General features: G+C 38.8%; 1 protein-coding gene across 4 annotated transcripts in view; it reads right to left on the reverse strand.

The window, feature by feature from the left end:
• Positions 1-22,270, reverse strand: part of MOSPD2 (motile sperm domain containing 2) — a 61,539-nt gene extending 39,269 nt beyond the window's left edge. For 2 of the 4 annotated variants that reach the window (XM_027095723.1, XM_027095722.1), the window contains exons 1-6: positions 22,141-22,270; positions 21,914-21,983; positions 7,584-7,739; positions 5,636-5,722; positions 4,047-4,201; positions 334-394 (exon numbers count right to left, since the gene is read on the reverse strand). In XM_027095723.1, the coding sequence (XP_026951524.1) occupies positions 334-394; positions 4,047-4,201; positions 5,636-5,722; positions 7,584-7,739; positions 21,914-21,983; positions 22,141-22,149 (538 nt within the window). In that variant the 5' untranslated portion in view covers positions 22,150-22,270. Of the gene's footprint in view, positions 1-333; positions 395-4,046; positions 4,202-5,635; positions 5,723-7,583; positions 7,740-11,500; positions 11,629-21,913; positions 21,984-22,140 lie in introns of those variants that run through there. The other 2 variants (XM_027095724.1, XM_027095726.1) reach the window with 2 other exon arrangements.
• Between the last annotated feature and the right edge of the window lie 258 nt (positions 22,271-22,528).

The raw sequence follows: 22,528 nt of genomic DNA on the forward strand, positions 1-22,528 counted from the left end.
TTCTCAATTGAAAAATTAGTAAAAATGGGATAATCTTGGAAATAAATGTACGTTTTTACGTCTCTGTGTGTGTGTGTGTGTGTGACAGGATGGCATGTACACAGATTATAACTTGAACTCTTAAAACTAACTGTAAAGGACAATGATTATTTATGAAAAATTTCTCCTGTATCTACTAGGATATGTACTTCAACTTCTAGAACATATTTAAGCTCTTCACCAGAAAACAATGTCTCAGGTATTAAAGTCTAAAATAATACAAAGCTCCACAATTCTTAGACACTGTCTACAGTTTCGCTATATTGTATTTTTATAAAGGAGGAAGTTACTTACAGAGGTATTTAGGGTAATAAACCTTAAAGCAGTTGATGATGAAGCGTACAAAGTCCATGTCCTAAAAGAAAGATTATACATTTAAATCTTTAAGAGTGTCCACATTAGAGAATTTTAGATTGCATATTTCTAAAAGTGATAAATTATTAAATATAAATGAGGTAATTATTAAATTCTTTAAAAAATAGTTCATAAATAAATATTTATATTCCCAGGAGTTAGTTTTTAAGTCATTAAGCTACTTATAATAATCAGTCCTAAAACTGAGTTAAAGAAATTAGCTTAAACATCATTCATGTTACCCCAGACTAGTTAGATACTTCAGGCTGCTAAGGTAATGTGGCATTATAAAACGGATCTAAAGAGGAACCCCCGGGCTTCCCTAGTGGCGCAGTGGTTGAGAGTTCGCCTGCCGATGCAGGGTACACGGTACACGGGTTCGTGCCCCGGTCCGGGAGGATCCCACATGCCGCGGAGCGGCTGGGCCCATGAGCCATGGCCTCTGAGCCTGCACGTACGGAGCCTGCGCTCCGCAACGGGAGAGGCCACAACAGTGAGAGGCCCGCGTACCGCAAAAAAAAAATAAATAAATAAATAAAAAATAAAGAGGAACCCCCATAAAGAAATTCTAAACATCTGTCGAACAATTAAAGAATTATTAGAACAAGTATATAGTTTTCAACCTGACTACTTGGAACGACAATATATATGCATGTTAATTCTGATATGTTTGTTTTTTAAACCTAATTTCTATACCTCATAATAGTCAATAAAATATATTTTATTAATCTTTTATACAACAGTTAATCTGATCATATTGGTGTGCTGTATCTACTTCACTTCTAGCTTCTTTCCTCTTGTGTAGGAGCCTAGAATAAGAATTAGAGTTTTTTCGTTTATATTTAAAGGTTGTTCATTGACTTCAATTTCTAGGAGACACAGTTGACTATTGGTTCTACTGCACTGAACACAGCAACATGAAACTAGATTATTAGGGTTACTATTCACATGGATCATTTCATTCCGTGTGTTTCCACTGGCCACAGGCTGACTTACTGATCAACCATCTTATAAGGACTGTAGGATGAAAGATACAACCAGGCAAACTTAAATCTATCAGTTACTCAAAGGTGAGCTGCCCTAGAGATCTGAGTCTATAAAGTTATTCCTAGCATGTGAGTTGTAGCATCTTTAACGCTAATAAACTGAAAATAAGCATCCATAACTATATTACGTATTTATTATGGGATAAATCCTAGCATATAACAATACCTTTATAACTAATCATTATATCCACTGTGCACAGAGTTGAATAATTTGTAGTTAAGTAAGAGTCAAAGAAGGTATCTCAAAATAACTAGTTATGTAAAGATTTGGTTACCTAGCATATGATCTGTGGCTTCCAGACTTTGCCCCAAAAGTCTCTGTCCAATATTCTTTTCATCTTTAATTGAATAACCTTGCTTATAAAATCCCAAATTACTGCTAATTCAAGCCGATTTGATAGGATGCCACTGGTGTACGTGTATTGGTGGGTACTACATAAAGAAGCTCCGTGAAACCCACTGCTCTGCGTTCTGTGAGGATGTTTTCAAGGATGCTATTCATTATCTTGTAAAATGTCTTCCCTTTGAAGACCCATGAAAGACTTTTCTGGACTTCCCTGGCTGTTCAGTGGTTAAGACTCCACGCTTCCAATGCAGGGAGTGCAGGTTTGATCCCTGGTAGGGGAACTAAGATTCCACATGCGTGCAGCCAAAAAATCAATCAATCAGTCAATCAAAAAAAATTTTTTAAATTAAAGAATAAAACTTGAAAAAAAAAAAAAAGAAAGACTTTTCTTCTGGTTCAAGTATCAGCAATAGATAAACTTCCCTAAAATGCTGGTTTTAAAGTATGTCCACTGAGTTATTTTATTTGTCTTATCTTTACTGGAGTATAATTGCTTTATGATGTTGTGTTCACTGAGTAATTTTAAATGATTCCATTTCTTTCAGGCAAGCTTAAAGCCAAATTAGTGGCCTAACTCTAGTAAATAATTTAAATTTTGACTTGCAATTATGTATACATCTTTAAAGGTTGACTTAAATCTTTTCTGAATTACGAGGGTCATGTATAAACATAATTCAGTAAGATTCTAGTATTTGAAAACATTAATGATTTAACTACTTAGTAATGCAAATAAACTTTATAAATTAAAGATAATGAAACAGCATATAAGTAGCTTGAAAAATAATCAGCTCAATTCCTTGCCCCTGTATTTGTCAATAAAAAACATTAACATTTATTTTTTATGATTCTGGGTTAATAAATAGAAAACTATCATACATAAAGAATAACAGAATCGTAATTTATTATTATGCAATATTTATTTATCTAGGCATTTTGATTTAGATTTTGGGTATAAAATGGTTTATTCTGTAATCTAGAACTCATTGACATGGAAACTAGATTGAAAAAATAACCCAGGGCAAATGACTCTTAGAGACAAAGAAAGATGAAAAAAAACTTGTAGTCCCACTGCCTAAAAAAACTCTAGCCTGTTTTTTGTTTGTTTGTTTGTTTAATGTCTAAGACTTCCCTTTTCGGGGCTATGTATCACTATGATATAACCCTGTCGCCCTTTTCTCTTAAAAAAAAAAAAAGCTATTTTCCAATATTACTACAAATTCTTTACAAACACCATTTTACATAGCTACACATACTCCATCAATTAGATACACCATAATTCACTTCACTGTATTGACATTTACATTTTTTTTACTTTTTCACCATTTTAAATGACACTCTGAAAAAACATTTTGATGTACACTTTTTCTATACTCAGGTTTATTTCTTTAGAATAGATTTCCAGAAGTTAGTTACCAGGCAAAGAGTATGAATACGAACACTTCAGGGATATTAACATACTTTGCCAACTGGAGTTTGAAAAAGATTTCAACGCTGCCCCAGGCATGTCTCCGAACACCACTTCACTGCTACCAGAATTAGCCCAGCTTTGAGTGTTAAGAGACAACAGCTCTAATAAATGCGCCAACAAATCCTCATCGCTGCTGAAGGGTTTGTAGTTGGCACTAAGGTCACAAGGGCCCAAATTAAAGACCGGTAGGTTTTATTTATTTTTTAAGCTTGGCAAAATCACCTGAAGAAAACTGGTTTCCAAAGCTAACCAAATCAAACAGAAAGCGAACCTAAACGAGCAAACAAAAAACCTCAACAAAATCACAAAGTGCTGGATGTGCAAAAATGCAGGTGAACATCTCGCCACTGCAAAACATGGCATGCGGGTAATGGTACGCTGGAGAGCATACGTTACTGTACTCCACATTTCCTGAGTGCATTACTCTGTGCCAGGCACGGGGAGGTGCTGTATAGGGTATTATTAGCTCTGATAGAAAAGTTCACTGTTACCACATCTACTCATTACTCTGCCAGCCTCGACGTCTTCCTTCCATATCCTACGTATCAGACAAGGAACATTTCTAGGAAATCTACAGTTTCAATGCCAAATACTGAAGCACATTTAATTTTTTGCAAATCCTATTCCACGTTTGACTTCACTCACAATGCAGGGGTTGGAAATAAATCCCAAACATGACTTGGTTAGCTCTATTTTACAGGACAACTTGGTCAAGGGGGTAGTGGCAGGGAGGACAGGAGAGAGGGAGGATGTCATGATAAACAATGATTTAGAATTAATGAAAAATGCTTACTATGCTATTTATTCCAGTCTCTGACAGGTCAAACATCACTGTTACAGGTTTCCCATTTTCTCTCTTAGCATACCGTTCCAACCAGAACGCAATAAGCTTCTTTTTGTCCATTATGGTCTTCTGGTCTTTTATATGATACTTCACCCTGATCCAGACTTTAAGCAGGTCATAAGATAAAAATAAGAAAAAATATTTATGGCATTATAATATTATTTATGCATATATTATATCATTCCTTTTCCTTAACATTTGTCTTTATTTTGTTTCTCAGATTAAAAACATCTCTTCGAAATAGTATATACTAGGGAACCTTAAAGAGTAGCAGAAAGGTAAACTATTTTCCCCCCTTAGAAAATACACTTCCCCCCTTAGTAAGTAAGGGAAAAAACAATATTTGGTAATAACCTAAAAGTACTTTACACTGTGGTTAACAAAAAACAGAGCACTAGAAAAATGTTCCGTCCAGAAGAAAAGCCCAGACAGAAGCACGATGGCAGCATGAGCGGGTGTCGTGTGTGGGGACGGAGCCTGGCAACCATTCAGAGTGGTGGCAGCTAGGACAAGATGTGACGAGTGGTGAGAGGAGCAGCTAAACAGAGAGACAGGCGGGGCTTGAAGAAATCTGCATGAAATGCTAAGGGGGTAGGGGTTGGGAGTGAACTGAGGAAGTGCTACTGAAATCGGAGGAGGGGCTAAAGTGAAGCTCTGTCAGAGGAAGAGCCCATGGCTGTGGGCCCGAGCTGGGAGTACAGGGAGGGCGGGTGGTGGGACGCATGTGGTTCAGCTGTGTGTTGTATTGAAGGCGGCCAACCATCAATCCGGTGGGCAGCTGGATGTGTACGTGCATGTGGCCTGGGGACAGCCTGGGGTCACCGCTGTTGGGGAGAAGGCAGCTGAAGGTGCCAACGTACTTGAGATCACCCAAGGAGACTGCATCAGCTGGAAAGGAAAAGAGGCCAAGAAAGGAACAAAGCCTGGGAAGCACATGTGAGATACAGGTGGAATAAGAGGAATGGGAAAGGAAGACTGAGGGGGAGCCAGCAATGGGAGGAAAACGCTACGAGAGCACTGTTACAACAGGAGCCGACCACGGGCCACACACAGGGTGCGCAAGGCGGGCACGACCGTGCAGCAAACTGCCTTGGCAGGACATCTGCTCAGGATGGGGCTCTGACACTCCTGCTGAGTCCCAGCATTGGTACAAACCAAGTTATTCCTCTATCCCCTTTGCCCAAAATTCGGCTTGGCCCATTTAGCCACCCTTAGTGACTATCAAAAAGATTTTCCATAAAGATACTGGGTTGAATTTTAACATCAGTAAATTAGAAAGAAGATAATGACTCTGAGTTACATCCTTTTGGCTGTGTGATGGGATGTGGCACTTGCCTTTACAGCCTACTTTATTATAATGCAAACGGTACATTCAACTACTAAGTATCTGACGCTTGGTCCAGCTGACCCTAACAATCCCTATTGTAGGAAACCTGACGTGTGGTACATACGTAGAAAGCTCTGCCTATTATTAATTCAGTTGAGATGGATGGCTACATCTCAAAATCCTGAAAAGCCAGTACGTACATTATACTTACACAACTTGTTGCCTTCTTTGTCATAACCGTGGAGATAAATACCACCAATTTCCAGTAACCACCTGGGAATGGAGGCTTCAGTCAGGTCTAAAAAGTGATAAAGTTGGATGAGTAATTGTAACTTAGACGCCTTTTAAAAACAAAACTTACAACATAAAGGTTACTGTTAATATAGTAGCTCTGACATAAAAAAAGATAAACTTACTAAAAAAAGAAAAAGCTTATGCAAACATCTGGAAAGAACCTCTGACGATAAAAAATGGTGTTTCTTACTAAGTAGAAAAAAAACTACATAAAGACACAGATGACAGAAATGGAAAAAATCCATTTCCTCTTACATATCAGCCATTATGATGTGGACACATCTCCATGTTCTAGTTGTATTTCACCTAATGACTTGCAAACAAATATTATCACGATTGGACAATTTCAAAAGAACATGGCAGTAAATGTCCACATTATAGCCTCAGAAGTGGTATAAGAAATCAAAGTTTGATAACCAGTAGAGTCTAATACATTTATAATCTTGGGGCAGGTGGGAAATACTTCAAGAAAAATGCTAGATCCTTCAGCAGGAGGTCCACTCTCTAGTGAGGCCGAGAACCAACACAGCAAGGCAGCAAATGTCAAGGCTTGTGTGTCATTCATTAGTACTTCTCCGAGAACTCTCAAAGGTTTCTTTATCTTTCCCCAGCCACCTTTCATCATCTCTCTGCTGTCTGCCACTAGAAACTAGTAATTCTATGTAAGAGAAAACTATTCTTGAGTTTAAAGGTTTATTCTGTACTTAAATGATTTAGAAACATCAGGTTTACATTTCTTTGCTTGACTAATAAATGCTTCACTGTTGAAATTACCTAGTTTTTATATCTCCAATCAAATTATTTTTTAAATACTCTCCTTCTGACAGATTCCTTCTCCAAGTAGGATGACTGCGGAGAGTATCTGCTCTGGATTTATTTGTTGACTATTTTGTATTAAGTCTCCAGACTCAGTCACTCCAGAGTTTATAATCCTCAAGGTCAGGAAATCCTTCTTTATACCTCATCGAAACTAGTAGTTGTGCCAGTTTCTTCCTGTTAAATTTTTTAGGAGGAGAGAGATAACGGGTAACCTCTCCTGAAAAGAGTTCTCCATGTACTTGAACACTATTATAAAATCCCCTCTAAGATTTAAAACTCCTTTTTGGGAGAGGTGGGGAATTGCAATCTAGAATTGGGCCTTGAAATCAAGAAGTTAAGAGGAGGCTGCTATAGGCATTCTTGGGGATAAGCCGGCTTTTTGGGGACTCCCATTCGTATAGTAATTCCACATGGAGCACCTATTAGCACAAGGAACTCTGGGAATAGAGACAGACACCAGGCAACAACTGAGAAAAACAGGCAAATAGTATCCCCTTATTTCTAGGCCTAGTAGCGAAGATGCTGTCTTGATATTTTAATGGTTCTAAACCAAATAGACACAGAATAGGAGACTCTGCTGTCAGTGAAGAATCTGTGATTCTGCTCCTTGGTGATCTGATTTCCTTATGAATAATCCTATTTTAAGATTTATTCATAAGATGTTCCTTTCAAATGTTACTGTGTCTTTATAAAACATTATATTCTGATATTTCTGATGACTGCCAAGAATATCTGCAAATACGCTATAAGTGTAAAATAGTAACATTTATGCAGGGGATATAGTACACAGTCAAGGTTAAACTGAAGAGCTTACCATTTATTTTTTTTATTTTTTATTTTTTTGCGGTACGCGGGCCTCTCACTGCCGCGGCCTCTCCCATTGCGGAGCACAGGCTCCAGACAAGCAGGCTCAGCGGCCATGGTTCACGGGCCCAGCCGCTCCACGGCACGCGGGATCTTCCCGGACCAGGGCACGAACCCGCGTCCCCTGCATCAGCAGGCGGACTCTCAACCACTGCGCCACCAGGGAAGCCCGAACAGCTTACCATTGACAGACATTTCTTTCCTCCACTGAAAACTCTCATCAAGCATCTTCAGTGTTTCATCTACAACATTATGCCTCCAGCATAAGTAACTTTCAACCCAGTTATCATCTTGTTGTAGTCTTTCAACATCACGTAGATCATACTTATCTGACTTATCTAGGGGAAAAACAGTAATAAATATCCAAGTCAGATAAATTCAGCAGTGAATGATAACCAGCACTAATACCAAAGGAGAAGAAAGACCTGGAAGATAAAGCTAAGCTACTTGAAGATAGACACAGGGATGCAGTTCAGATGAAAATGCAATTTAAAGGATTGATGGAATTTCTAAGTATGACTAGAATAAAGTTATCTAAAAATTGCAGCTTTATTTTAAGACAAGCCACCACAGAGTTAAAAAATAAGACCATAGTAAAATATTTTGCATAACCCTCTAAAACCATAAACCAACATCTAGGAAGATCGATTATGTTATGTGAACTTAAAATACTCACCCTAGACAATGAAAAATGAACTTTTATGTATAAAGAAAGAACTAGGTTGTACTTAAAAAGACACGTTTGCCAAGTGTCTTTTTTGAAAATGAACTAAATACAAAATGGAAAACTATGTATGTAGCAGTCAACATTTCCCTTAATTCACTGGAATAATTGTTGCCAATAATTTCTCATTATCCACCTACACACATGCTGTGTTCTCACCAACCTCTACATACCTCTATATCCTCCTTCCACACCCTGCTCTATTTTTCTGTAACTAAATTTTCCTTGTCTCCTCACAACCACCTTTGCACATCCAAATTCTACCATTCTGCAAGAGTCCTTTCAAATACTTCCTCTTCCATAAAAATTTTCCCTGGGCCTAGAAGTAATTCCTTCCCTCCTGTGACTAGCTACAGGACCTAAACTACGCACTTAGCACCCTTGAATCAGAGTTACTCGTGTTTATGCCATATCTTCCCATATACAGATCGTAACAGCACAGTCTATATACATCCTAAGAAGCCCCCAAAGCAGATTACATAGTGCCAATGAAAAGGCCTTCAGGAAACATTTGTTGATTGAATCTATTCCGTCTCTATTTTTTATTTTCTCTGTCAATGGTACCCTCCCAGGGACCCAAAGAAGAAACTTCAGAAAATTGCCCGGCTCCTTCATCTCTTTTTTTTTTTTTTTTCCCCTAGTTAGTTGCCAAATTGTATAGATTCTCTCTCCTCTCCAGTAGTTCTGAGTTATTTCAGGCCCTCAGCGATAACAGCTGAAAGGGTGGGGAAATATAAAGAGCATCCGTGGAATTATCCTCGAGTCCCAATTTCCTTACCTTTAAACTGTTTTAGATACTCACAGGGTTGTGTGAGGATCAGAGAAAAATGTATATATGAAAGTACTTGAAAGTTTCAAGCACTATAAAATATAAGATGAGGCCATAAATCATGTATTTGTAGAGTGTTACCTTGGATATGGCTTTCAATATCTGGGCTCTATTTTTCTAATCTTTACAATGAGTGGTTCTGTTGTAAGTTAACCTTGGAAAATGGTATTTTAGCTCTGTCTATTCAAAAGTTCATCAGTATTCAAAGGACAACTTTTCTTTAATTATGATTTATAAACATGAGTTGAGATATAAAAGAATTTATATACTGTTTAGCAGCAAAAAGGACCCTGGGAGCACCTGCCCCTAAAGTCAGATCATCCAGTTTGGCCACTGGACAGCACTCTCCACTGGACCAATATAGTGTTTTCCTTGAAATTACTGTCTGACTTCAAGAAAATTTCTCCCAAATACCCCAATCTGAATAACCATAGTTTACTTAACAGTTGTTCTTTCAAATAAAAATGGTGGTCCATGAAAAATGTGACTAATTTAGCTAGCAACTCAAACACACATAAGTATTTAATGTGTACTTCCTGATTTTGTTACCCAGAACATTTAAAGCCCATGTACTCAAGGGTCAAGATTTAATAAAATTTACTGCTTCATCGGGGGCTTTCTAAAATAAAATTGACTTAAAAAAAAAAGTTTTAACTGAGAGTGCTGACAGTGAAGACTATAATGGCCAAGTGCCTTGATTCGGGCCAACGAGGCAGCAGTTTTGCCCACTATTGCTTTTGCGTAATCAGAGCAAACAAAAAAGGGAAAAAAGCTTCTTAGCATCACTGTGGAAACAGCTTTGACCTCATGGGCTCCTGAAGAGTCCTGGGCATCTCCAAGGGTCCGCAGACTACCACTTCCCCAGGACAACATGTGGCAAGTGGTAAAAACTCAAAAAATATTAGCCATAAGAAGAAGAATCAAACATTATTGTTATCATTACTCCTACCACTGCTGATATTACCACTATGGACACCATAAACAAGACAATGCCCATTACCAAGAAATGTAAAGCTTATTGCTCTTGGATAGCTTTTAGGGATACAGATCTTTGAAATCAGAAATCTCCATTTAGATTAAAATGATTAATTATTGTTATTAATAGGACATGTGCTTACATATGAGACACCTCTTGTTAAACATTTACCCCTAGAGACAGGTAGAGATGGAAACAGCTAGAAAAGACAGAGCAAGAGAGGATTGGGGAGGAGGTCATGTAGGAGTGGAGGGAGAGAGGCTGGAGAAAAGTAGGGGCAGAAGAGGACACAGAAGAGGGCTGAGGGGAGGAGAGGGAGAGACAGAAGGACACACAGGGAGAAACAGAGAGAAAACTGAGCATTTAAGGTAAGGAAAACTTGGCCTGGGACCACAAGGCCAAGTGTAATAATAACTGCTTATGACAACACCATTTGCCGCTTTCAAACACAGCTCCCAGACAACTGAACTGAGGGGAAGCAAACTACACAGCCCAAAACATACCTCTTTGGCATACTGATTATTTTAGGCCGATATTTTTAACAAACAGCACATACAGGAATCTTTAAAGTGAGTACAAGTCACCCTTTTATAAGAAACATTTACACGTATAAAGGAAGTCTCCATTTGTAAGTGCCTCCCTCTCTGTGACAGGAAGAGGAGAAGGATTGGAAATCTCCAGAAACTCTTATCAATGGGAAAGGCCAGGACGTAGATCTGCACAACCATACCCTTGTTCACTGAGCTTTTCTTGGTCACCTCTCATAAATGACTCCCCACCCTAGCATATTCTGTCTTTAGCTGGAGATGGTATTGAAGGTGGTGGCTTGGGCCACTTCGGAGAGTTACTCAGTCCTCCTGGGTCTCTCCCACGTATACAAGGGATACACATGTTAAACTTGTGTTTTTCTCCGGTTCATCTGTCTTATATCAATTTAATTATTAGGCCAGTCAAAGAACCTAGAAGGGTAAAAGGAAAATGTTTTCCCCTCCACAGAACCCTCAAGTGTTAGGGAGTTTTCTGAAAACCAGTCCTTCAGTAAATCCAGATGTTACAGGAAGAAGCTGAACATGTACACTCAAAAGGTATCTGAAGATATCAAAACACACATGTGCGCACACCCCTCCCCACCACCTAGGACACATCACTTTGAAAGACTTTACCTCTCAGTGATTAAAGCATAGCGATGAGGAAGAGATTTGCCTTACACACAGATATTTATGTGTATACTCTCATAATACCTTGTCCTTATTACTTTCATCTTGCTGAGGACCAGTGAAAACTTCACCACAAACCAACATTAATCTCAAGTGGTGGACTTTTAAGCCTCATCCTTACATTTGTTCAAAATAGCTCAAAGCTCATTTTTGGCCACTCCTCTGTTAAGAAACCTCAGTGAACCATCACCACACCTGTATGGTTCACTGTCTCTTTCTACTATTTATTTCTTCTTCCATCAATTTTGCTCTGTAAATTGGTCTTATATTTATACAGTGTATCCCCACCAAACAAAGTGGAAAGTTCCTAATTTTGCAGAGAAAGAACTAAATAAATGGCAATGGTAATTCACCTCCGGGTTAGACAGGACTAAATGTTCCAGGGTAAAGATGACCTCTCAGCTTTTTGTTTCTTCCTCTCTTCCCTGCGTGTGCATGCTCACCTCCTTCACGCTCTCTCTCACATACACAATTTTAAGTGCTGCAGGATAAACAGAATACAGTGCTTACTCATAAAACAGAGAATTCCATTATTAACTTTCCTTCTTCCCTCGTGCATTTGTTGGCTGGTGAAATTACCAACCAGCCAGAAACTGTGGTTTAAGGTTAACAAGTGTGAAAAAAATTCATAGCCTGATTCAGGATACCAGGCACAGTGATGAAATCAGAAGACCCCTGCTACTAACTATGTACAGGGAGACTGAGCAAGTCACTCTGGGCTTGATTTTCTTCTCTGTACAATGGAGATAAGGTCTGCCTATCTATCCACAGTCTAATGAAGATCAAGGGCACTTTGAAAATTTTAAACACAACGCCAATGAATCTTTATTAACATACGGTAGAACTCTCCCTATGAACAGAATATTAAATTCTAACTGATCTATTAGTTGGTTGAGAAAATCTTGAAAGTATATTATAGATATTATAAATGTGCCTAGAATTCATATAAAAAGGTTGAAAAAATACAAAAGTATTCTGACAATGAAAACCAGAAAATTTATTAACTGGGTGTCATACTGTTCAGATGCAGCAAATATACAACTATCAAACATCAACAGTAGTTTAAAACCTCTTAGCATCTGTTATTTCTCCAAGGACTCTGAGCACTGATCCACTTAAAGTCCTGGTGGGACCCCGGAAGAGCATTTGTACTGGATGGACCACTTCTATTGGCTGGACCATGTAAATGTCAACAATGGGAGTGATCAGGCTGAAATAATGGAATATTCCCTTTAGGGCATCCTCTGCTGGTTGGCCACAACCTACCCTGAATCTTCTCTTTCCGGTGAAGCTAGCTGGTGAGAGACTGAGATGCAGGTGATCATCTACGATGGGATTAAGCCATTGGCCTATAGCGGCGATTCTCAGACTTTAGCACCTCTCAGAGTCAGCAGGAAGGCTTGTTAAAACGGGGATAACTGGGCCCCACCTCTAGAGTGTCTAATTCATGGGTGGGATCCCAGAATCTGCACTTACAGCAAATTCCTACAGGATGCTGCTGCCGCCCCAGGGACCACACTTTGAGAACTACGGGCCTATTACAGGGATAGGCAAAATTGTTCGGTAAAGGGCCAGATGGTAAACATCTAAGTATCTTAGACTTTGAAGCCACATATGGCCTCTGCTGCCGATTCTTCCTCTTTTATTTTTTTTTTTTAGCAACACTTTAAAAATACAAAAAATATTCTTAGCTCAAGGGCTATTAAAAAACAACAACAATGACAACAGGACTGAGCCGACCTCTGGTCTGTTGTAGAGAGGGGAGGTGCTTTGTGCTTCAGCTCCTATCCTTGAAGAGCTCAATTCATATGCTGGATATGTACGAGATATTGTATCTTGGATGACTTATCTCCCTTTTGATCTATTGTTTTCAATGTTCTTTAATCATACTTTATAATTTTCTCCATAAAAGAAAAAAAGTTGTATATTTCTTCTATCAGATTATTAAGTAGTCTAGAGATTTTTGTGTTGCTACCATGAGCCAATACTGACAAGACTGGCAAACGTTATACCTCTTATATTCCTTGCCATATTGATAACTAGGTTATTTTATATCCAGTAGAATTACAGAAATAATATTGTAGATCACTGTCTTTTTCCTGACGCTCTGGGAATCATTTTGAAGGTTCACAATTAACCATGACCTTTGCTGTAGAATTTTAGAAGGCACACTTCAGAGCTAAGAAAGTTTATCGTTTGGTAAAAGATTTGTTCGTTTTTCATAAAGGTGAATTATAGCCAGTGTGGTTTCTGTCTTTATTGAAATAAACATTTCCCCTCATTTAATCTGGTTACTGCAAATGTTTGTATTTGCTTAAACAAATATAGAAAAAAGAAACAGAAAACAAATATGGCTAGCTAAAGAAGGAAGAGGAAGAGGGAGTGAAGAGGCACAAGAGATGTAAGAGACTTTGCAATGTGTACCTTTTTATAGTTTTGGTTGTGAACTGTGCCTGTTCAAAAATTTCACTGAGAAGCATTTTGTTAACGTGGTAAATTCCTCTGCTGCATTTTCTGATTATGAATTATCTTTGCATTCCTGGGGCTAACAAAAGACCTTGGGCCTTACGAGTATGTGTGTGCCTTTGTGATGGTGGGGTGGGAAGAGTGGTAGAGGTCTGTGACTACCAATTCAATTTCTTTAATAGTCATTGATGTATTTAGGTTTTTTACTTCTCATTGAGACAATTTTAGATGATTTTTCTTTTCTCCAGAAAGTTTTCCACTTAATCTAAGTTTTCTAACTTACTGTGATAAAGCTGGTCATTGAATTCTTATGATTTTTTTAAATCTCTACCACATCTATAATTCTATCTGCTTTTTGTTCCTACTGTATGTGTTTGCCTTCTCGCTATCTTCTTAATCAGTCATCCGAGGTTTGTTTATTTTACTAGTTCTTTCAAAAGGCCAACTTAGGTTTATTACACCTACTATCGTTCTTTCCTATACCATGAATATCTGCTCTTTTTTCCTCTACTTTCTCTAATTTACTCGTGTGCATTTTTTTAGCTCCTTGAATTGAATCTTTACCTGATTTTTATTGGGCCTTGTTTTCTAATAAATGAAAGTGAGACCACAGATATTCTCTTGCTCAGCTTTTAAGTATTTTGTAATTTCCATTGTGATATCCTCTTTACCCTATGAGTTATTTAGCAGAAGTAAGAATTACACACATTGCAGGAAAGTTGTTAACCCACGGGTTATTTAGAGGTGTTATTTTAGTTTCCTAACATTTGATTTCTTTTTAAGTACCTTACCTCTCATTTAGTTGCTTAACGGGGTGAGAATATGGTCTGTATGATCTAGCTGCTTTGGAATTTCTGAGACTTCCTTTATGACTTAATATGTGGTGAATGTTTGCAAAAGTTCCAAGAGCACAAATATATATTGTACCCACATAAAGTTACAACATCATATTATACTCTCTATTATCAAAGGCTTGATAGTTTTAGACATGTATTAAGGACAAAACTTGATAAACTCTTAACCCATCTTTTCCTCTTCTTGTGATCGTGACAACTTTAAAAGGTTGACCTGGAGAATGTTGGAGTAGAATTTAAGGAAATCCAAGTGCCTGTGTGTGTGTGTGTCTATCTGTCTGTCTACCTACCTATCTTCTAAAGGCTTCCTCTCTTGGGGATAATACATAATTCATTAGTTATGAGGACTAATTTATTATCACCCACCATATGTTAGCTCAAAAGAGAGCTAGGAATTGCAGACGCAAAGATGAATAAAGCCTGAGCTGATCCCTGATGGTTCATAATCCAGAGAGTTTACGTAAAATGTCCAGGAGTGTAGTTCCACTTTGTGTTTTTTAACATTTTTATTGGAATATAATTGCTTTACAATGGTGTGTTAGTTTCTGCTTTATAACAAAGTCAATCTGCTATACTAATTCCACTTTAAATGCCATTTTCCTTACACCCTTCCTTTCCAGAGAGGGCAGTTGATAAGAACAATCCCGTTTTTATGTACCTTTACGTACAGAGTTTCCTTCTATTCACTGATCTTCCTGTCCTTGAAATTCTCCTCTCAGAGATCATCTATGATACTAACATTTCCTACTTCTTCTACTTCTCTAACTACTTTGTCTCCCTCAGCCTAATAAGATGAAGGCATTCTGCAAGGTTAACTGCACAATTTAAAGAAAACAGAGAAAATAAAGACATTTTCAAAATTAAGTTTACCACCAAGACCTCACCAAGGGAAAATCTCAAGGTTATACTTAAGATGAAGCAATAATGATACCAGATAAAAGATCTGAAACTTAAGGAATGATAGATAAAGATATTGGCAAATACATGGTATGTAAGCAACCACTAATATATAAAACAACAATAATCAATTGGAGGAGGGGTGATTTATGGGAAACCAGGTTAGAACTCCACAATGACCATACCTGTTAGGGAGTAGAAAAGAGGAAACACTGCTAACTCATTTTATGAAGGTTGCATAATTTTAATGTCAAAGTCACACAAGAAAAGTGCAAGAAAAGAAATTTACAGGCCAATTTTTCAATACAGATGTAAAACGCCCAAACAAAGTATCACCTAACCGACTACAGCAATATATTTTAAAAACCTGATTAATATAAGCCACCATATTAACAGATTAAAAGCGAAAAACCAAGTGAACATTTCATTCGATACAATGTGTTCAATAGATGAAGAAAATGCATTTAGTAAAATTCAACCCGCAACTGTGATGGGAACAAAAGAACAAACAAAACCCTAAGACTAGCAAAGCAGGAACAGAGGAAACTTCTTCATTTTGATAAAAGATATCTACAGAGATCGTGTTCGGGGGTATCTCTCTAAGACCGGGAATAAGACAAGTAGGCTTTTATCAATGCTTCAATTCAACAGTGTTCTAAATGTTCCAGTGAGTATAAAACAGAAGCACTTAAAGCTCTAAAAATTGCAAAGTTTGAAAGAAAACTATCATTATTTCCAGGTGATATTATTGTCTACATAGAAATACCACTTATCTAGAGATAAATTATTGAAATTAATAAGAGTTAGTAAGGTTGAGTCCAATATTAATGTAAAAAAGTCAAATGTACTTTCTATAAACCAGCAACAATCATTTAGAAAATAAATTCTGAAGAGATACTGTCTAAACCACCATAAAAATAAAACATATAAAGTATCTGGAAGATAACCAGGTTCTTAGAAAATTTAACCAAGATGATGTCAAGTCCCCCAAAACTGATCTTCTGATTTCACATGATTCCACTCAAAATCCCAAAAGAGGTTTTGTTTTGTTTTGGGTTTTTTTTTTTTTGCAAAAACATGATAAACTGATTCTAAAATTTATATGGACGAACAAAGGGCCAAGAAGAGCCTGAAGAAGTGATTTTCATAAGCAGAAACCAAATGGCCCATAAAGATATGAAGAGATGCTCAAACTCACTGGTACTTAAAGAAATGCAAATTAAAACCACAATGAGATATCCCAACACTCCCATCAGATGGGCAAAAATTTAAAAAAACACTAACAATGCCAGATTTCAGGATGTAGAAAAATAAGGACACTCAAAAAGTGCTGGTTAAAATGAAAAGAGATGCAATCAGTTTGGAAACTAGTTTGGCATCATCTAGTAAAGTGGACCATGTGCCTATTCTACTATCCACCCATTTCACTGTTGGCTACAAACTAGAGCAGCAGTTCTCAAACTTCTTGGTCTCCAGACCCCTTTTACACTCTTAAAAATGAGGGCTCTAAAGAGTTTGTTTGTTTGTTTATATGGGTTATATTTACTGGTAGTTACTATATTAGGTATTATAACAGAAAACAATTAAATATAAGGACACATGAGCACACATTCTATCATCTGTCACAGCAATATCACATGCCATGTAACCTCTGGGAAACGCCACTGTATGCTTGTGAGAGAATGCCAGTGAAAAAGGAAAATGATGTCTCAGTGTTATTATGCAAACAGTTTTGGAGTCTCAAGCCCCTTGAAATGGGCTCAAGGAACTCTAATTCCTATACCAACTTTGACAACCGCTGCCCTAGAGAAAGTCTAGGCCCCAGGTATATCTAAGAATGTTTAAAGCAGCATTGTACATAATAGTAAAATCTAGAAAGAACCCCAAATCCATCAACTGGTATTTTCATTCTGTGAGCTACAACACAGCTATAAAAAGGAATCGATTACAGTATGAATGACTCTTCAGCAACAGAAGCAAGTCATGGAAAAAGAATATTCAGCTTTTATTGATATTTCAAGTTCAAAAAAGAGGTAAACTTAATAGAGTACTGGTGAGGAATACGTCACAGGTGGTAAAGCTAATGAAAAGCAAGAGAACGAGTAACGGCAAATGTAGGATAAGCAGCTGCCCTGTGAATGGCCGGGTTGAGGATACCCACAAAGTTCTTTTTCTTTTGTTGAATAGCGAGTACATGGGTGTTTATTTCATTCATGTTTTATACATTTTGTACATACAAGATATTTCAAAGTTAAAAATAAGAGGCCAAGACAAAACAAAAAGACTAGAAAAAGTTATTGGATGAGAGACAATTATTAAACTTAACAGCAATGGGAGAAACCACAAAGGAATGGATAAGTTTGAATACATTCAAAAAAGGAAAAAAGTCCAAATGACATAAACAAGAAAAGCCCAAACCAATTTTAAAAGCCATACTAAAGAAAAAAAATTTTTTAACTACAAATGGATGTAAACATATGAAAAGAAGTTTATTCTCATTAGTAATCAAATGCAAACAAAGAAGCATGAGTTAAGAAATGATCCTAAAGCTGTGGCGAGACTAACACTTTCATATCTGCTGCTGGGAATGAATCGTGGTGCAACTTGTATGGAGGAGAATTAAGCATACATATGAAGTATCTTAAAATATTCACACTCTTCAAACCAACAATTCTACTTCTACACATGACTCTTAAGGAAAAAATCTGAACTACTGTGCAAAACACTGTATTAACAAAAAACTGGAAAGAATCTAAATGTCCAAAAGGGACTACTTCAGATAGATAAGAAAATTCTCTTTTATTTATAGAACTGAATATTAAGTAGTAATGTAAAACGTGGCTTACTTCATAATATGGGGAAATAAGATCACGTCAATAAAAAATGCAACACAGAAAAACTACATACAGAATGACCTTTTAACTATTTTTTTAATGTATAGAAAAAAAGGCCAGAAAAAAATGCACCCACTGTTAGAAGAGCTATCTCTGGATGATAAGCTTATGGGAGATTCTCCAGACTGTTTCTGGTATCACCCAAATTTATTTAAATGAATTCATATACTTATAGAGTCAGAAAACAAACCTAAAATTACAAAACCCACAAACCTCTCAGTTGCTCTTCAAACTCAATAAAGTACAGATGCATCGCTTTGGTGGCCAAGGCTCTCTACGCTATATTCCCACTGTTTTTAGGCAGGTATGCTTACCCTCCTTAAGGCTCATCAAAGCGGACTTCCTATGGCTTCCCGAACAAGCCCCACACCTTCTCACTTAAGCATCTCAGCTTGGACTATTTGAGCCACCTGGATCACAATCTCTACCTAGCCGAATTCTAGCATCTTCCAAAGTTCTTGAGAAACACCACCCGAACAAGCCCCACACCTTCTCACTTAAGCATCTTTGAGCCACCTGGATCACAATCTCTACCTAGCCGAATTCTAGCATCTTCCAAAGTTCTTGAGAAACACCACCTTTTCTAAGAAGTTTTTCCTAACTCGGTGCTAACCCAGTCACCCCCATTAGGTGTGATTTTTTTCCTGCTCTTTGACTCCTACAGAAATGATTTTAGCACTCATTCCTCTTGATAGAGCTCTGTTTTGATGACTCTACTAGATTGTAGTCGTTCAGGAAGGGGCTCTATCCTTCTTCGGCGCTTTCTCTAATGTTGACACACTGTTTCCCAGAATTAAGCACATAGTATGTGAGGAACTGAATACGTTATTGTCACAAGGGATTAGTCTCTTTCCTTGGCCACAAGAAGGAGGAAGATAGAAGGGAAAATGTTCCTCATTCGAGGCTCAGCATGAAATTTCTTACAGAAACAATGAGGACAGAAACAGTAGTACTGCTACAACAATTATGGACTTAGATTTTATTCTTTTTGCAGCTACAAATCTATCCATAATTGGTAACTTAATTTCTGTGGAAACAAAAACATGCTCAGAATTCCCAAGAACCTACCCCCCAAGGACGTGTTGGAGTACAGCCAGTGTGTAAGGTAACATACTTGCAAATAATATTTTCCTTTAGGAAAAACATCATGTTTGCTTAAGCCTGCCTTAAGCCTCTTCTGAAACAAAATATTGTTAATAAGAGAAAGGGGAAAATGAAAGACAGAGGAAGGAGGAAAGTGGATGTTCTCAACACCTAACTTCTAAAAAGTAAACTTGAAAGGGAGAACACAGGCAAATCAAAAAACCCTTTTCACCACTTTCCTACTCTACCTTTACCCAGTGCTGTATTTCAGCAAACAGCTGAAACTTTAAGGGGAGAAAGTCTTTAAAGAACTTTTATTTTCCTTTCCAACGCAAGTCTTTAAATTAATTAATATTTGCAATGGCTGTGCAGATAACTCACCCACGTACATTCACACATCCCCAGGTGTGACAAAACCCTCCCTATACTTAATGCCAGACGGTGCTTTAATTTGAAATAACACTGGTCTTTAGGAGACATTTTGTGAGGGCTGCTCTTTGCCAGATTTTGGTGGGGGAGGGGAGATGGTCAGGACAGCTCTTAATATAGACTTGGACTCATCTTCATATGTATGTATTTAAGCATTGCTGTATTCAATCAATGACTATGTATTCAGAGCTGTGATAAGTATACAGAGGCGAGTCAGACCCTGCCCTCAAGGCCCAAAGGCTGCCCCAGACCCACAGACATTCTACTGAAGGAAATGAACAATAAGGAAACAAATGAACAGGAAATTACAGGTTATGGAAGTCCATCTGGAGTGCATAAAAGCAGCAGTGTGGCTGGCCATGTTATTCAAACTGTGGGTCACATTTGTAGGTTGAGATGTCAATTTTATGGGTCATTGTATCAGGGAGTCATAGGTTTTCAGCATAAGTATTCTTTAATGAACTTCTGCTTCAGTTATGTGTGTGCGTGTGTACTAAGTTACAACGTATAATACGTTTCTTACTGTGGGCAGTGGTGAAATCTGTACTAAGCAAGAGGAGTAGTAAAAGATGAGGGTGGAGCTCATCCAGCTCGTGCATACATGGCCTGACAGTGTAGGCCACCATAAAGAATTGGGGTCTACGCTAAACATAGCAGAAAGGTACTGAAGGGTTTCAAGCTGGGGAGTGCCATGATCTAATTAGACATGACGGTGCTGCCAAAAGATCACTAGAGTGAATTCAGAAGACCTGAGCACCAGCCCCGGCCTAGCTACTAACACTAGGGCGTTTGAGCAAATCACTTCATCTCTCTAGAGCTCACTTTCTTCACTGTAAAAATGAGAAGGTTGGACCAAGATGACCTTCAAGATCTTATCTATCGCTAAATTCCATGACTACATCCTGCTTCCTCCCTCGGGCCTAAGTAAATGACCATTAGGGAGAACTAGCTCATTAGGTCAAGTTCTGGGTTACTTCTTACAATGTTATAAACCACGTAGCTCTAAGAGTTACATTTCCACAGAAAGCAATTTTAGAATTCTCTCTTTACTGGAACCAGCTACCTTATTAGAAATGAGATCTCTGGGCTACAAGTGAATCAAGTGCTTTTGCAACTCTCTGGTACAAAGTTTGGAATGTGAAGAAAACTGACAGGGAGGGATGAAAGATTTACTGACTAGGTTATTCCAAACATATTTCTTTATTTGTTCTAGGTCATTAACTGACATACCATCTAGGGCAGTCTAAAGCTGTGGGGAACCTCCGCTCAGCACTAAAATCAAGATGTAGAAGCTGAACTCCTTTCACATAACCAAAAAGACTACTGAGGAAAAATACTGAGAGCCTACTATATGCTAACCCCATGCTACACAGTTTGATATATGCCTTTTCATTTAATTCTCCTAACCTAATTATTCACATTTCACACTTATGGAATCAGGGGCTCAGAGAAGACAAGCAAGCTAGTAAGTGTTAGGGTCTGGATTAGACTATTTATTCCATATTTATAATACATTATCCTACAGGCTTCTGAAAATTACTGTACAAAGATTAAATCATCAGTTAAATACTGGACAGCTCAAGTTATCTGTGACATCTGGACACAGAACGTTCACCCACTAAATCAATTCTGGACTCACAGGTACTTTGCTATGTACATGTGGGATAAAAAGATAAGAACTCGCTCCAGCACGAGAGGGCCTACTTCGCGGGGAGCCTGCTGGGTTGTAGGAAGTGCAATTAGGCAAAATGGCCGAGGAATTCAGATCCCCAATTAAGCACACGTGAGTAGTATTACAGCTGTTTCCAGGTTCATTTTCTAGATTGTTGCTCGTGAAAGGTCATTAGAGGTACAGTGTCACCTGAGCTGAGGGCCTGACAAGTGTCCTGCAAGTTCCATAAACTCGAGACGCTCAAAACACTTCCAACTTACGTTAACCCTTTAGGAATCAATGGACGCATCACTTGCCCAATTGGAGCAGTGTCCTTGCCATATTACGGAGAGTAAAACCTGGGAAACGTGGAGGGCACGGTCCCTAACCCCGTGAGGATCGAAATGGTCCCTAATGACTCCCGCAAACACCCCAGCAAAGTTGGGGACGCTCATTTCACACCTGCCTCAACACCGAGATTGCGGTACCCACCTGTCACATACTCAGCTTCGAACCTCCGTCGGACGTCAGAGATGAGCTTGGCTTTATTCTGGGCTTGACACTATAAGGGAGACACGAAGGGACGCTTAGACATTACGCGCTCCATCCCACTTCCCCGCTGCCCAGCCCACCTGCACCTGGGCGCACGGCCCCCGAGGCTGAGGCGGCTTCGGGGTCCGAGTTGGAGGGGCTCGGCAGCGGTGCGGTCGGCTCCTCACCTCGGCCATGGTCGCGGTCGTGGACGTTATTGCAGTTGCCGTCGCCACTTCCACGACTGCGGTCCGACTATCTCATCACAGGGCAAGCCGGCCCGGAGGTAAAGAGGGAAGGGCGGGAGGTGGAGGCGGTCGCGTGACAACGGAAGGCGGGCAGCAGCGCCGCCGCACCGCCCAATCCGGTGCGGCCGCCTGGGAATGGAGGCGGGACCAGGCCCTCAACCTGGCTTCCCATTCACTTCTTGTTCGGGCCCCGCCCCTCGACGTCTCCTGCACTGCGGACCCGCCCCCGCCAACCGGCGGATCGCGGGCGCTTCCCTCTTCAAGCTCAGCCCTGACTAGCTCCTCCTGCTATTCGCTTTCACAACATTCCCCGGAGGCCTCGCCTCCT

The sequence above is a fragment of the Aethalodelphis obliquidens genome, unplaced genomic scaffold (genome assembly GCF_003676395.1).
Source record: "Aethalodelphis obliquidens isolate GAN/ISIS:26980383/991018 unplaced genomic scaffold, ASM367639v1 scaffold94, whole genome shotgun sequence".
NCBI lineage: Eukaryota > Metazoa > Chordata > Mammalia > Artiodactyla > Delphinidae > Aethalodelphis > Aethalodelphis obliquidens.